The following is an 18,200-nucleotide window of genomic DNA, read 5'->3' as shown; positions in this document are numbered from 1 at the left end:
AACGAATATAGAATAGATGGACGACAGACGGTGACGGTTTGCGTCTGTAATCGGATAAGATCCCCTTGTGCATTCGGTAACTTTCGGCTCGATAGGGATGCGTATGAACGTACAGTTCTTACGATGTCAGTTGGACAATTATAAAAACAAAATTTGACACCAAGTGTCGGATTCTTCTGTAAAACATAGGCGGCGCAATAGAAATTAATAAATTTTTATTTTTAAATTATTAAGGTCTAATATTTCTTAAACAGTAAATATTCACATTTCTTTATGAAATTGCCATCAAATATGATTAAAAATACATAATACAAATGCAATTTAATGTGCAAAACTAAAGAAATGAGACTACAATTTGAATACAAAAATAAAATACTGACATGAAAACGATCAATTCGCCTTCCAGTCTAATTGCGTTTTAGTTAATAGACTAATAGAGAGATCACCTTTACGATTGTACATGAAGCATATCTTTGACAAGTTGATGTACCGCTTCTGTGGAAATATTCATACAATCAAACACTCACTAATCACTATCCGTTTGTTCAGAACTTGAGTCGTCATTTGGGTTTATAACTATCGGTTGAATTGGTGGTAAAGTAACATATTCATTTTCTTTTACTTGAACATGAGCTACACAATTTTTCCAAATGTTAGTTTTGTTGAGATCTTCTATTACTGTTCTTATATTTTGGACAACAACATCACTTAATTGCGGAGATTGGTTCATTTTCCGCAATTTATTTTTAACATCAGCCCATACCATTTCAGTTGGGTTGAAAACACAATGATATGGGGGGAGCCGTAAAACCATATGCCCATGGCGTTCAAAGAGTTTATCAACGGCATATTCTTTTTTTAAATTTTGTTGCTTAATTAACTGCAACAATTCCTTTTTGGTACATTTACTAGGTATTGTCATGCCTTTATTCTCCATAAATTCTATGATATCTCCCTTCTTGGAGCTAGTATTTGGAATTTTGGTGTAGAGTCTAGAATGGTATGGCGCATTGTCCATTACTATCACGGAATTTGTTTTAATATTTGGTAGAAGCTGTTCCGTTGCCCATTTTTCAAAGAGTTCAGCCGTCATATCCTCATGATAATCAGCTGAGGACTGTTTAATATTTTTTGACGATAACAACAAGGCATTAGGTACAAATCCGTCCTTAGTTCCAACATGTAGAATTAGAATTCTTTTTCCCCTCGAACAAGGAGTACTCAAGCAGCACTTTTTGCTACCATCCATCCAGCCATATTGTACTACATCATGGGTGTCAAACCACGTTTCATCAAGATACACAATGTCTCTGTTGTCATCTCGGTATTCTTTTATTTTGCGTAAATAATGTTGCCTCTGTATCACAATCCTTGTAGATTCCATAATTACCATTCTCTTGTCTAGTTTTTTATAATTAAATCCGCATTCTATTAAAGCACGCCTCAATGTATCAAGGGATTTATATGGATAATCGGGACATATTTTCAACTTAGCTTGAAGCATTTCCAACGTTGGAACTTTGTTGTCCTGATAAAATTCATAGACAAAGCGACAAATAACATCCCTAGTGGCCTTATCAATCTTTTTAAGGTTTTGTCCAACTCTTTGACGCTTAACAGAATGATCAATTACATCCCCAGCTGCAATAACTCGTAACACTGTGGAACGCGCAATTTTGGTAAGTTCACATATCCTTATCACAATATTAGTTTCCGAAAGTGTACTATTTTCGTCCCGTAAACAAGAATATATATTTATAATAATCCTCTGCGCTTGAATATGTAAGTCTTTATTTACAAATTCCCAATTCATTGGTGTTGGAACTAAAAGAAATATTTTTAATTTTAATTGTTAAAAAATAAAAAAGTGAATAAAAATGAATATTGAAAGTGTGTAAACGTATTTTATTTCCTTAGCTAAGCGCTTTCGACAAAATTGTCATCATCGGAGCTGATGGTCAATATAAAAAGAAGTACCACTACTTAGAGCCGTATGTGTGAGCATATTGTTGAACATTAGAATTCTAAGTGTATTAGATACAATATGTAAAATGCTTCAGCTGTGTCATGTGCAACCCCGGAACAGGAACAAAAAACATGAAAAATAGCCACTCAAACGTTACACATTAAAACTGTGTTCATGGCGTGGGTTTTTTTCACCCAACCATTACGGCTGACGAGGAATAGTTGACAGCCTCGTTGAATTCCTCGTCAGCCGTAATGGTTGGGTGAAAAAACCCACGCCATGAACAATTTTTTAATGTGTTTGTAACGTTTGGGTGGCTGTTTTTCATGTTTTTTCCTGTTCCGGGTTTCACAAGAGACAACTGAGCATTTTATATATACACCGTTATTAGGCGTCAACGCCCTTCAGTATGGATCTATGAAGGAGTATCACCAAGCCGCAAGCCCTTATTCCTTGCCGTACCGCTCCTCCATAGGCCGATCAGTCACCAGTTCATTCCAGAATAAGTCGTAGATTCTATTGAATTTTATACTACCGACGTTGGCCTTTTATTAATTTAATGACCTGGCTGAGGCTCGAACCGTCGATCGCAAATCCACTAAACTTGTCGATCGACTGCGCCTCTGCCAACTGAGCCATCGTGATTGACAATTTTACATATTGTAATACACTTAGAATTCTAATGTTCAACAATATACTTATGCATAGGTAGTGGTTACATATTGTAGTTTCTAAGACTCTAAGCAGTGGTACTTATTTTTATATTGACCATTAGCTCCGATGATGACAATTTTGTCGAAAGCGCTTAACAAAGGAAATAAAATACTACTTTTACACACTTTAATACATAATATATATCATACGACTGATGTCATCCCTATTCGTGTGATGACGTAATCGATGATTTTTAAAATGAGAGTAGGGATCGTATGATAGCTCACTTTAAAGGTTACTGAATTTTGTATTCAGTAATGTAAATACTAATACAATTGAAAGAAGGAATTATTTTCATTTTCAATTCAGAGACCATTACCCCCTTTCTATGGCCATTTCGAACCCTTTAGTTCTCATCAGGAAAGTTATCGTAATGATGCTCTGAAAAGAAAATAAAAATCCTTGCCTTTTATGTTAACTATAAAATTGCCTCGATGAATTGACGTGTTGTGGAGTGCAACTATTTAGACCCCCACGTCTCTGCATTCATCACCCTTTATTCCTTGTAAATTGTAGAAGGATGGGGCATAGGTATAAGAGAGAATCTGTTTCCGAACTAAGAAATCCAAAGATTTTATTAAATTTTTAAACATTTATTTGTTTAAAGATGGAGTCTTTTGGTTTCGACAATTTTTTACTAATACAATTGTTTATATAGGGTGTCCAAATTTTTTTTTAAATTAAATTAATTGACTCTACTTGACAAAAAAATTGACTAAAAGAAGAATGTATGTAATTTATTTAATTCAAAATACAATTTTACTGTTATCACAATAGACAAAAATGTTTATTTAATAAATAAACATTGTTTTTCGCTAAAGTTCAATGTTTAACCTTCCGATGACCAACCTTTTTTGTTACACGGATGACCAAGGGGGGAAAAATGACCCAGGTCAAAAATGTCAAAAATGACAATTAACAAAAAACGAAGTTTTTTTTTTTAATTTTTAATTTTTATGGCATGGACGTTATGTCATTCAGCCAGTCACAACATGAGTATTAGTGTCATGTGTAGTGTGTATGTTGAGTAAGTATCTTGTTACTATGCAAAGTCGACGTCATTAGCGTAAAACTACTTGGAATTACACATAATAGACGGTATTTTACTAAACATCAACTTCAGAATATATTTTTTATTCGTAAAATATAGGGAATTTTTTTTATTTCAAAATATGGGGATATATAGAATGATATTAAAGTCAAAGTTAAAAATTGAAAATACTATATATATAAAAAAAAAATATATATATATATATATATATATATATATATATATATATATATATATACAGTGCTGTTTTTGTGACGGTACGCGCCGGTACGCCGTACCGGCACCTTTTGGGACAAGAAAACAAAAAAAAAACAACAAATAAATATATTGTAACTTTAGGTGAGCCATTATGCGATTGAAGCGATGTAGAACTTACAACTTTGTATTTAACGCGAGACAGGTGGGATCACGATCGGTAGAATTCTATTTTGCTGACGTCACAAAACGAATTTTACAATGCGAGAATCGACGGTTGCTAGGCAACATAGCAAAATAGAATTCTACTCATCGTGATCCCACCACTGTACTTTCTTCTACCCTCTCCTCAGTCTCTGCCCCGCGGCCGGCAATATTGCACTATACAAGGTCGTGTGTTGTTTTGTTTTCCATATTTCACTCAGTTCAGTGACCGCGCGCGATCAAAGTGACAGGTACTTGCCACTGTCCTATTTGTGCGCCCTAATCTGCTACCCTCTTCCGCTCATTTAGTATGAAAGTGTTGTGTTGCTTCAAAAATGCAGAAGATTACTAATTATTTTAACCAGCCCAAAAACGAAAACTAGATGAACAATTTCAAAAATGTTTAACATCGCCAGTGATATTGGACCAAACGCCTTCACTAGTGTCTAGTCCAAAGAAGGTGATAAAAATTGGCCAGACTGTTGGACTTTTGAACAAAAGAGTGAACATTGTAGGAAAAACGATTGGCTTATTGTACAAAACAAAAAGTTAGGCCACAGTATAAAGAGGGATAGTAGAACCACTCTCCGAAAAATTGGAAGTAAAATCTGTAGTCGCGCATGGCGACCGCGCAATGTTCTTAGTCGCTTTTGCCCCACTCTCCCATTGTCAGTCGCATAGAAATGTACGGATTTTAACAGGGAAAACCCGCAACCACCACTGGTGAACTACCAATTGCGTACTGCCGGTATTACTTTTTGAGATCAAAGCGCCGAAAGGGAGTGGTTTTACTGTGGAACCTCTATATACTGTGGTTAGGCTGTGACGTTTGCAGAAAAGTTGGATCTCTGGGTGTAGAAAAAAAATGGTATAAAAATGGTCAAGCAGTGGACCGAATGTGATGTCTGTAGAGAGTCGAGCTCAGTAACAAACTTCACTAAGAAAAAAGATATTTGATCACAAAGTTAGTGCTGCTCATGAAGCTGCTGTTAAGATATGAGCAGAATTTAACATTCACGGAACGCTTGTGCTAATATAATTACTCACATAAGTTCAGAAATGAAGAAACAAGTTGTACAGGAAATTGTAGAAGGGACTGATAAATTTGCGCTTATTATTGATGAGTCAACAACATTAAGTAAAAAATCAACATTTATTTTGCACCTTAGAGTGTGCCTAAAAAAGTTAAATATGGAGTCACCTGTGAACTTGTTTTTAGACCTTGTGAAACAGGAAAATGTGACGTCTCGTGGAATTTTTAATGCTGTTATGAAATGCCCTGAAGGGCACAAAATAGATGAAAACGTTTTAAAAAGTAGACTTGTTGCTTTGGTATGTGATGGAGCAGCAGTGATGCTTGAAGGGAAGTCTGGGGTTGGTGTACTGTTGAAAGAGAAGTTTCCATCTATTGTTATTTGGCATTGCCGTAATCATGAGTTGTGTGTGAGTGACGTGGTAAAGAAAATGGCAAGTATAAACTGGATCAAGGGATATATAGACAAACTATACGTACTGTATCACGCCTCGCCCAAGAACAGTCGGAAGCTGCACAATGAGCTTGGTATACAACTGTTAAAAATCGGTAGAGTATTGAACACGCGGTGGGTCGCATCAAGTTTTCGCACAGTTTCGGACGTTTGGGAAAATTATGAGGTCTTAGCCAACCATTTTGCAGCAGCCAAAGTAGAACAGACGCGTGATCCTTTGGAAAGATCCAAATACGAAGGCCTACACAGAAAGCTGACATTAAGGTGTTTCTTTTTTAATTAGGGACTGATGTGCGACGCACTGCAAGAACTATCTGATGTTAGTGAGGAGTTACAACATCGAGACCTTGACCTATTTCGAGTTAACAAGAAACTTTAGATTTTGATGAACACGTTTGTTTCTCGAAAAGGCAGTTGGAATGTTTTATGCGCAAGCTGAGACAGCTGTCAACAACAGACGTTTTATGGGAATCGAACTGTATGTGAAATCTAAAGAAGACCCCATCAATTCTGTTTTATGACCACCTTGCTCAATCAATCGAAAAGAGGATGCTCAGTGGAGACGATGCAGTGTTGGCCAATTGTGCCCGCATAGTTGACAAAAGCGCTTGGCCCAAAAACATTAAAGACAATACTTTTGGGGAAAGAGACATTGAAGCGCTCGCAGTTCGTCTACAAGTGAACAAACGAGAGGCAATTAAATCCTTCAGAGAATATGTTTTTGACAATTGTAGAAATTTGGGAAAAAATTGTGAGAACAATAGCTACCCAGAAAATTTGCTACGTTTGACAACAGCTTTAAAGAAAATACCAATATCTTCCAGTGAGTGTGAAAGGGGATTTTCCCAAATGAACCTGATAATTACTGATGGCAGAGCTTCCCTACTCACAAAACTGTTTCTTCATTAATGTTTGTGAAGTTAAACGGCCCACCTCTTACTCGATTTGAACCCTCGAAGTACGTGAATTCGTGGTTGCTTCGGGGACGGCGCTCAGCATTGGACACAAACAGCAAGGAAAGAGGCAGAGAAGAGACTTACGACAAAAACTTCTCCAAACTTTGGACAGTTCTATAAACTGTAAGTTATCAAATTTATTGCTTTCTTTCTTGTAAAATGTAGCTATGATCTAAAAACTTACACTGATTAATTTGTTATTGAATACTAACTAATTTGTTACTTTTGAACTGTTATTTGGAAAATTATGCAATAAAGCATGTAAACTAAGATTTTGTGCGTTTTTATAATATGTCCTTGAAATGTGTACAAGACTAAATTTCTACAGTAGGCCAGTTAATTAGCAAATACAGTTTTTTCCAGTAAAAGCAGACATACCTGTTAAGAAACCACTAGTTTAATAGGAGTAAAAAATTTCAAGTTTTCTGAGAAAAATAATCATTGTACTGTTATTTTATCAATATGTAGCCAAGTAGAGATGGTCTTAGATTTTTTATAGTATTCAGGTCAAATTATACACAAATTCTTAAATTTTTTCCTTGCTCCCAAATAGCTTTAAAATGCCCTTTTTGAGGCTGAATTTACAAAGTTTTCCCGGGGCCTGACCCCCCTTCTGAATACCCCCAGACTCCTGGAACATTGCGTACCGGAACCTATATTGTTACAAAAACAGCACTGTATATATATATATATATATATATATATATATATATATATATATATATATAAAACAAATGAAATAGAGAATGTGGAAAAATCCCCTTACGAACAATCCACATATCCACCATTTCGGGCTGGGAAAGTTTTTTCTCGAATAGAATCAAAGATCCAAACACCAGTTCTTAGAAATGTGTTTCGCCCTCTTCAACCTCTCTGGGTTATGTTATATATATATATATATATATATATATATATATATATATATATATATATATATATAAAGTTATATTAGTTAAGTTAATTAGTTAAATTAATAAAAATCACAGCTCCTCACTGACATCTTAACTAATTCTTATAATGTTAATAACAACAGGCACATTAAAGATTCATTTGACTTCAGCTCCTTTATCAATAATTTTCAATTACCACCTGACTACATGTTAGTTAGTTTTGATGTAAAGTCTCTTTTCACCAATTTACCTTTAAACTTAATCATAAGTAGTATAGAAAAGCATTGGAATGAGATTTCACAACACACCACTATTGACTTATTACATTTCAAAACACTCATCAACTTTGTCTTTGAGTCAAATATTTTCATTTTTAATGGTGTTTTCTATAAACAAATTTTTGGTAGCCCTATGGGTTCTAGTCTTTCACCCATTCTGAGTAGCTATGTCATGGATGATGTCATTAATGATTGTGTTAACAACTGCAATTTTTTTATTCCTTTCATAAAGAGGTATGTGGATGATTTGGTTTTAGCACTTCCCAGAGATAAAATTTATGAAACCATCAACATTTTTAACAGCCATAATCAGCACATACAATTCACAGTTGAGGAAGAGGTGGACAATTCTCTACCATTTCTAGACATGAGAATTATTAGAACAACAAATAATGTTTTAAAAACTAGATGGTTCAAAAGACCCATGTGCAGTAATAGGTTTATAAGTTATTACTCACATCATCCCAACAGAATGAAAATGAACCTTATAACAGGTTTAAAAAAACGTGTCACGAGGCTATCCCATCCAGATTACCTACAAGCTGATCTTTTAGTATTAAAAAATATTTTGATTGAGAACTCTTATCCTCCACACATGCTACACAGAATACTTTTTTCTAACAATTTTAATAATCTGACACCATCTGTTGTGAGATCTCAAAACGCTGCATCTGTTATTCAAATCTATTATCATTCACTCCCCTACATACCATCATTAACACCTAAGTTAATAAAATTTTTAAAGGTTATTGACAATATAAAAATAACAACAAAAAACATCAAAACCATTACATCTCTGTATTCTAAGACAAAGTATCCTATAGAAAAATTAGAGAAAACTAATGTAGTATACGGCATTAGTTGCACTCAGTGTGAGGCTGTATATATTGGTGAGACTGGCAGGAATTTATCTAGTCGCGTAATTTCCCACAAAAGTGATTGCCGAATCAAAAAACCGTCTTGTGCTTTGGCAGAGCATGTGATTGACAAAGATCATATCATGGATTTTGACAACATAAAAATTTTGTGCAATGAAGGTAATAAATTCAAAAGGACTTTTTTGGAAATGGTATCTATTAGTAGAAGTGATCATAGTTTAAATAAAAGATCATAAATTCAAAATTTAAGCAAAATTTATAATTACATCATTTCCTTATAATTTTAAATAATATTCAGAGCACCATAAATATTTCACTTTTTTCACATCCTTATTACATTTCTTTTGTACTTCTGTAAACTACTAAAATATTTTTTCTCTACTTATTTATTTCTTCTTTCTTTTTTTTAACAAATCATCACGTTATAATATATTTAAATAAATTACTTTTAGCTACTTGTCGATGTAGGCTGATTTTTTCACTGACATTGACTTTTTGTATTAAAATTTTTTTCCAATTTACCGATCATTCAAATTAAAAATTCATTTCAAAAATTTAAATCTTTTGGCCATTAATTTATATTATGCAGTCTGGGAAGAATTCATTTTATGGATATTAATAGTTTTCCTATTATTTATATGTATTAATGTTAGCAAGTTTTAATAACCAATCTAGATTTATCTGGTGAGTTATATTTTTACATGATCTTTGTTTCCACTTTATCAGTTACTTTTTAGCTCTTGAAAATGAATGTAAACACATTCGAAAGTTCGAGTAATAAAAAATAGTATTCTAACAGCCCCTTTTTATTGACTCCAACCCACCGAAACTCAAAAGTGTTTTTTATAAACAAGTCAACAAAGTACTTCTTTTTTCTTTACATTTATATATATATATATATATATATATATATATATATATATATGTATATATATATATATATATATATATATATATATATATATATATGTATATATGTATATATATGTATATATATGTATATATATGTATATATATGTATATATATATATATATATATATTGAAATTGAAATTTTGAAACACATTTCTAAGAACTGGTGTTTGGATCTTTGATTCTATTCGAAAAATTTTTCCCAGCCAAAAATAGTGGATGTGTGAGTTATTCGTAAGGGGATTTTTCCACATTCTCTATTTCATTTGTTTGATATATATATATATATATATATATATATATATATATATATATATATATATATATATATGAAAAAACAAAAGATGTAGATCTTTGAAACACACTCAGTGATCAAAAGATCCACAGGTACTGGTTTAACAACCACTCGTACGAAATCAAACAAATGAAATAGAGAATGTGGAAAAATCCCCTTACGAATAATTCACACATCCACCATTTCGGGCTGGGAAAAATTTTTTGAATAGAATCAAAGATCCAAACACCAGTTCTTAGAAATGTGTTTCGCCCTCTTCAACCTCTCTGGGCTCATCGGTAAAGATGAGAAGTTGAATATCTTTAGACGCATTCCAATCAAAAAACAACATTCGAGTCCTAGACATAGCAGGAGCGTAAATCTACGCCCAACCTGAAAATGACAGTCTCAAGTTTTAATTCCCTAATTACTTTAGAGTAAGTAAGATAATGTTTATGAAAAAACAAAAGATGTAATCTTTGAAACACACTCAGTGATCAAAAGATCCACAGGTACTGGTTTAACGACCACTCGTACGAAATCAAACAAATGAAATAGAGAATGTGGAAAAATCCCCTTACGAATATTATTACGATGTGCGAATTATTCGTAAGGGGATTTTTCCACATTCTCTATTTCATTTGTTTGATTTCGTACGAGTGGTCGTTAAACCAGTACCTGTGGATCTTTTGATCACTGAGTGTGTTTCAAAGATCTACATCTTTTGTTTTTTCATAAACATTATCTTACTTACTCTAAAGTAATTAGGGAATTAAAACTTGAGACTGTCATTTTCAGGTTGGGCGTAGATTTACGCTCCTGCCATGTCTAGGACTCGAATGTTGTTTTTTGATTGGAATGTGTCTAAAGATATTCAACTTCTCATCTTTACCGATGAGCCCAGAGAGGTTGAAGAGGGCGAAACACATTTCTAAGAACTGGTGTTTGGATCTTTGATTCTATTCAAAAAAAAATTGCCCAGTCCGAAATGGTGGATGTGTGAATTATTCGTAAGGGGATTTTTCCACATTCTCTATTTCATTTGTTATATATATATATATATATATATATATATATATATATATATATATATATATATATATATATATACAGTGCTAGTCAAAAGTCCGTACCCCCCTCTTATCTTTTGAACGGTTATACCTATAATAGTGAAATTTGGAGGGAGGAAATAAACGGACGTAAACTTCTTAACTAGTTATGACAGGTGACGTAATAGTGACAGATGACGTTACAGAGCCACTGTGACCGATAATTTTAAATGGGACCTTATGGCAAGTGATATCTCGTTTGAAAGGTATTTAAAATACCTATTCAGTCATACTAATTTTTTTGGGTTTAAGTTGATTTTGATTTTGGTGAATAAATTAAATAAATATAATATTGTAGTTTCGAATTTAATTAATAAAAATTCAAATGTCCGCCTATGGAATTTTTGTCAAAAAAGTTGACGTTTTTTAATTCTCTAGTAGTTTTTACGTCAACATCAACCTGTTTGACAAGTAATCATAGGCGGAATTTTGAATTTTTATTAATTAAATGCGAAAATACAATTTTATATTTATTTCATTTATTCATCGAAATTAGCTTAAAAACAAACAAAATTAGTATGACTGAATAGGTATTTTCAATACCTTTCAAACGAGGTATCACTTATCATAAGGTCCCATTTAAAATTATCGGTCACAGTGGCTCTGTAACGTCATCTGTCACTGTTACGTCACCTATCATGACTAGTTAAGAAGCTTACGTCCGTTTATTTCCTCCCTCCAAATTTCACTATTATAGGTATAACCGATCAAAAGATACGAGGGGGGGTACGGACTTTTGACTAGCACTGTATATATACATCTTCCAGACATTGATGCGTCCATACATTTATGTTTTTGCATGTAATGCTGCATCCACCGCATTGTTGCGTCAATATACGGACGCAGTATTACAATCGCTTATATTTCGGTAATAATCGTTGCCAATTTCTCTTAGGTGATATAAGGGGGCACTATTAATCCAAACAAGTAATGTGGCCAATTTTCATAGAGTTGTGATGCACAGCAAAAAACTTATTGAGGATTTTAAGTGACGCAACAATAATATTAGCATGAAATGTTTGTGTATACATTAGTTCAAGATATCCCCTTCAGGAGGCGCATGAACCAGTCGTGTATAATTCATTGGTGAATATTATTTTCATTTTTTCGATTATTCTGCGTCTTCTTAATTTGGCAACATTGCTAACCGTCTGAAATACCGTTATACAAGTATTTTAAATGTCGATATTGGATCAACGGAAGAAATGGATAACGAAAATGAAATATTTATTGTCATCACAGAACTCAGGTAGGCCTTTGCGAAAATAAGTTCAATAAGTACAAATTAAAATTGTTTTTATAAGGAAAAATAATGCATTCTTTAAAATATTTGCGTTTTTATAAGAAAATGTTGCGTTTAATTATATTTACTGATAGGTACATTTTTTTATTTTACTTTCCGTTTCAATGAATGACAGTTTTGTAACGAATAATGAAATAATATGCTTAAATGTAGTCAGCTTTACAGTTCAGACAGTATCCCTGATACATCGGATGTAGACTCTGATGAAGGCATGTTGGGAAAACCACTAAGAAAATATTTTACTTTAAATCGATATGTTTCACCCGTAATAAAGATTATATGTAATATAGGTATTATTGTGTCCAGAAAATTTAGAGAAGTCTAATAACACTGGATTAGTTTTCAAGAACAATATTACGTCTCACGCCATATACGCCACGAAAAAGCTAAAAAAAGAGAATGGAAAAAAATTGCTAGATGCTAAGCACATTCTAAGAAGTCATTCAGGACGTTCAGAAAATTCTTGTCTTTATTTCATGTAATTCCTTGGATAGAAGAAACCTTCAGAGACTGACCGATTAATTGGTTTCGGCCAGCTTCGGTCAGCATAAATCTTCAGCTAAAAACTTTCGGCGAAACCTTCGTCTTCACTTTGGCTGAAGGTGGAATAATGAAACGATAAAATATAAAAGTAGTTCGCCACCGAATCCACATGCAGTTTTCTTCTTCTTCTTCAGATGCAAATCCACTAATGGATGTTAGCGATCACATTTTCCAGTAACTCTCTGTTTCTTGCAATGCGTATCAGAGATTGTATGTCGTTAATCCCTGTCCATTGCCTTATGTTTCGGAGCCAGGGCATTTTCTTGCGTCCTATTCCTTTCTTGCCTTCAATTTGCCCTGGATTATAAGTTGAAGGAACTGGTATTTTTCGTTTCGCATGATGTGACCCAAATAGGTCGTTTTCCTTTTCTTGATGTTTTCGAAAAGTTGGCGCTCTTGGTTGATTCTTTTAAGGACATCTACATTTGTGACTTTCTCTGTCCATGGTATCTTTAGGACACGGCGATAAAGTCACATTTCGAAGTCTTCTAATCTGTTTATATCCCTCGTTTTTTATAAAATGCTTCGCATTGTATATAATCTAAGATGCAACCATGAGATATCAAATTTTATTGTTTTATACGAGGTATGTAAAAAAAATATGAATTTGGCTCAACAGTAAAGTACCTTTATATTTCACAATATCGAAAATATTTCACATATCACCAAGACTTCACCAAAATGATATATAACAGAATCTACAAGAGTGAAGCGTAGTATTGCACAACATTTCAATGTGTTACAAGATTCCTGTTTATTTAGTAGGCAATCACAGAATTTGTAAGAAGTGCTGATGCGTAGATGAACTTTCTAGAAGAAATGTTGAAACCCCCTTTCAAAAAATGGTTTGGTCCAACTGGAGGTGACGTGAGTTTTTGTTAAGTAAGCATCCCTAAGGATCAAAATCGCTCGGTACTTCGTCGTACTTTTCCTGTTTGTGACTTCAGAGCGAAGCGCAATTTAGTCCGGTTTTAGATTTTAAAGCGGTAAGATCTGATCCCGCTGGCCGGTACTCGCTCGAAGTAGGGCGTAGTCCCTTTTGTTCCCGCTGGTAATAAACATAGAATGGTCGTGTTGTGAAGCTATGAAGATCTGAATCTGTAGTGAGTGCTCTAGGAAGATATTTTACCCATGATAATGGATTTATATGGTAAAAAATCGAGTACTCGCTATGAGTTGTACGGCGCAGTTCTATAAGCCGGCATCATTGTGTAGAAGTCTTTGTTTTGTTCCTGTTCCCTATATTAGTTCCAGATTGATGTCCTGTAGAGATATTTTAAGTTCCTGTTTCAATTTCATGTCAGTTCCCAGAAATGAAGTCTCCAAGTCCCCATTGTCCTGAAATTGAAGATTGAAGCCATGTCCTCCCCTGCCTCAGGTCGATGACCCCGTTTGTTTTTGTTTGTGTACCCCGTGTGACAGTAAATAAAGGTATGATACATTTGCTAATTTTGCTAAATTTCAAGAGGATAATATACTAAAGTTTATTGGTAAAGAGTTTAAAAATATAATAGTCGCTTTCAAAATGGAAAAGTTTCTTGTAATAACGTTTGTTGTTAGTTTGATATCTAAAGATCCCGTAATATAATATTTAAAAGTCCTGTTTTGCTATGATAGTTGTTTAAAATTGTTTTGTTTGAATATAAAGGCTATAGCGGGATAAGATGGTCAAAATTGCACCAGGCTCGATTCAGTTTTGGGTTTAGCCATTCGAAAATATACAATTGAAAACTCACTCAGCCAAATTTTCAAGTCCCTAGGTGCTCCGGGGGGTCCGCTATGGAAAAAAACGTGTTTTTTTGAAAACATTTTTTTCCAGGCGCTGTATTGCTGCAAAAAATCTGAAAAAATTAATGAATGCGTATCTTAACAACACAAAGCTGCCTGATTTTTTTCAGATTTTTAGCTTTAAAATTGAGCGCAGGAAAATTTTTTGAAATTTTCAAAACATTTTTAGGTTATGTTGTAAATTTTTCGCCAACTTTAAAATATTGTTCTTTTGTGTATTTTTCTCCATTCTTTCGAATGGCATAGGCCATATTATTATTTTCGACGTGGAAAATACCTAAAAATCGACAAAATTGGTTTTTTCTGAAGTTTTTGACTCATAACCTCAACAACATACAGCTAAATTACTCATAATTTACCTTTTTGTATGTATTTTTATCTTTACCATCAAAATCAGCTAATAAAACTTTTTTTTTTTTTACTAAATAGCCTCAAAAATCAGTCAAAAAATAATTTTTTCAACGTTTAAAAAATTAAAATTTTTTTGTTATCGATAGAATGTAATACAATTAATACTTAAAAAAGTGATTTATTTGCACGATTATTTAAATTTCATATATAAAGTATCGTCCCATTAAGGGTATCCTGCCGTAGACTTATAAAAAATCAATAAATTAATTTTTTTAACGTTTAAAAAATAAAATTTTTGTAGTGTTCGATACAAAAAAACCACTCCTCAAGTACTGCCGTCGAAGTCACTAACTACTTACGTAATAAAAATGGTGTTATTAAATGTTAATGAGGAAAATTTTTTAACGTTTAAAAAATAAAATTTTTGTAGTATTCGATACAAAAAAACCACTCCTCAAGTACTGCCGTCGAAGTCACTAACTACTTAGGTACGTAATAAAAATCGTGTTATTAAACGTTAATGAGGAATTATTATATAAATAAATTACTAAATTATTTGAATTATTTAATTGCTTAAATAGTGCAACCTAAAGAGTGCAGTGTTTAAAGGGATTAAAATAATAAATGAATTATTAAAAAGTTACTACTTACTCATGAAATTACAAAATTCAAATTCAAATTAATATACAGTATGATGCAAAGGAAAGGAATAAATTCGATATTTATTAAACTGTCGACTCTAAGGAAAAATCCCGAAAGAGGTCGATTTTTTAATTGTGATTTTTTGGCATATATATCATACTAGTAGTGACGTCATCCATCTGGGCGCGATGACGTAATTGATGAATTTTTTTAATGAGAATTACGGTTATTTGAAAAACCATAGTAGTAAAGAACTTTGGTTTGTATAATGGTATAAAATTTTATTAAAAAACTTTTAAAAAAGTCATCCAAGAACATCCAGAATGTTTTCGATCTAGTCAAATCATCTTCAGTGACATTCTGTGTAGTAATTGAAACTAGCCCACTAGTTGATATATAGTTTTTAAAATTACATAATTTTATTAAAATAAAATTTTTATTAAAATTATACTTTTGGAATGACAAGTCAAGACGAGTGACAGACCGAATTCCGTCTTGACCTCGAACTCCTTGTGACAAGTACCCCTTCAGTTTTTCGAGCAGGGAAGCCATGCTGCTTTTGAGCTTTAGTAAAATCCATTAATATCGACATTGGCCGCATTTCAAAAGTATAATTTTAATGTTGTTCTGAAGCTATTTCCTCTGGCATTGTTATGACTAACTATTTATATGGGAAATTTTAATAAATAATTATGTAATTTTGAAGACTACATAATAATATATCAACTAGCTGGCTATAGTTTCAGTAACTAAACAGAATGTCACTGAAGATGATCTGACTAGATAGAAAATGTTCTGATGTTTTCTATAATCTATTTGGATGACTTTTTTAAAAGTTTTTTAATAGAATTTTATACCATTATACAAACCGAAGTTTTTTATTTCTTTGAAGTTTTTTAACTATGGTACACAGCCAATCACTGGGACTTTACTATAATTTGGATATTCGAAAGGTTATTCAATTCTCCATTCAATAGTATAAACATTACCATTATTAGAAAGCACTAAGTTTTCAATCTAATAGCACATAAAATAAAATAAAAATATTGCTCTACATCCCACCAGATTGAAAACAATGGAAACATTACCCTTATTATTATTACCCTTTTTTTAAATAAATTAATTTACAAAAAAAATAATGTATGTAATTTATTTAATTCAAAATATATTTTACTTTCAGAAAACGGAAAAAAATGTTTATTCGAAAAATAAACGTTGATTTTCGCTTAAGTAAAAGGTTCAAACTTCCAAGAGGCAGGTGGCTAGCAGGAGCTGGCTTGAACATTGAATTTAAGTGAAAAGCAATGTTTATATCTCAAACATTTTCTTCCGTTTTCTAACAGCAGTAAAATATATTTTGAAGTTGACGATTTATTGACGATTCATGTAATTTTAGTAAATTGGATTGTTACTGTTTTGTTTTTTTGACTATTTATAAGCTTTGTCGATAAAATTGTAAAATTTTCATGGCAATAAAGCATATTTCTATTCTATTCTATTCTAAGTAAATACATTACCTACTTAAATTCTTCTTTTTATGTCAATTAATTTAATTCAAATTTTTTTTGGTCACCCTGTATAAATAATTGTGTTAGTGTTTATATTAATGAATAGAGAACTGAATATCCTTTGAAATGAGTTGCCACACGACCCATATTCTCATTTAAAAAAATCACCGATTACGTCATCACGCCCAGATGGATGACGTCACTCGTATCACACTCGACCCGTTTCGGTATTTATCCAAAAGTCGCTAGTTCACGAAATAACGAATTTATTTCTTTCTTTGCACCATGCTGTATATTAATTTGAATTTTGTAATTTCATGATTGTGTAGTAACTTTTTAATAATTAATAATTAATTTATTAATCCCTTTAAACACTCTGCACTCTTTAGGTTGCACTATTTAATCAATTAAGTAATTCAAATAATTTAATAATTATTTATTTAAATAATAATTCCTCATTAACGTTTAATAAAAAAAAAATTTTATTTATTTTTTTTTATTTTTTAATCAAAACGAAACCGTAGATTTTCTTATTTTATTATTTTAAAAATATTTTTATTACGTAAGTAGTTAGTGGCTTCGACGGCGGGTACTTGAGGACTGGTTTATCCTGAGTTTTTTTCCAAAAACGTGGCTAGAAGCGCTCCCTTGCGTACGGCACCAAAGTGCCGAGCTTTCTTAACTTTAGCGCCCTTTGAAAATCACAACCGCAACAAGCATTTTTATAAAGGGGCAACATTTTCTATCGAATACTACAAAAATTTTATTTTTTAAACGTTAAAACGTTAAAAAAAGTAATTTATTGATTTTTTTTTATAAGCCTATGGCAGGGTACCCTTAATGGGACGATATTATTATTATATGAAATTCAAACAATCGTGCAAAACAAAAAAATAATTTATTTAAGTAATAATTGTATTACATTCTATCGAGAACAATAAAATTTTAATTTTTTAAACGTTAAAAGAATTATGTTTTTTTACTGATTTCTGAGGCTATTTAGTAAAAACGCCGAAAACAGGGTTTTTGAGCATGCTGTAGGAAAAAAAATAAGTTCTAATAGCTGATTGTAATTGTAAATGTAACAATACATATAAAAATGTAAATGATGATTAATTTAGCTGTATGTTGAGTTTATCAGTCAAAATCTTC

At 32.4% G+C, this 18,200-nt stretch overlaps 1 protein-coding gene across 1 annotated transcript; it reads right to left on the bottom strand.

Annotated features, from left to right (window-relative positions):
- Nucleotides 1–526: 526 nt before the first annotated feature.
- LOC126891360 (uncharacterized) lies at nucleotides 527–1,813 on the bottom strand. Its single transcript, XM_050660536.1, has one exon. It carries the CDS (start codon nucleotides 1,811–1,813, stop codon nucleotides 527–529), a length of 1,287 nt encoding a protein of 428 aa, XP_050516493.1.
- Nucleotides 1,814–18,200: the final 16,387 nt, after the last annotated feature.

Source organism: Diabrotica virgifera, chromosome 9, assembly GCF_917563875.1.
Source record: "Diabrotica virgifera virgifera chromosome 9, PGI_DIABVI_V3a".
Taxonomy (NCBI): domain Eukaryota; kingdom Metazoa; phylum Arthropoda; class Insecta; order Coleoptera; family Chrysomelidae; genus Diabrotica; species Diabrotica virgifera.
This window is presented reverse-complemented; position numbering and strand designations above follow the sequence as displayed.

Bases quoted from the DNA above. Each gene is read 5' to 3' on its own strand.
- LOC126891360 (XM_050660536.1), bottom strand. From the start codon at position 1,813: ATGAATTGGGAATTTGTAAATAAAGACTTACATATTCAAGCGCAGAGG.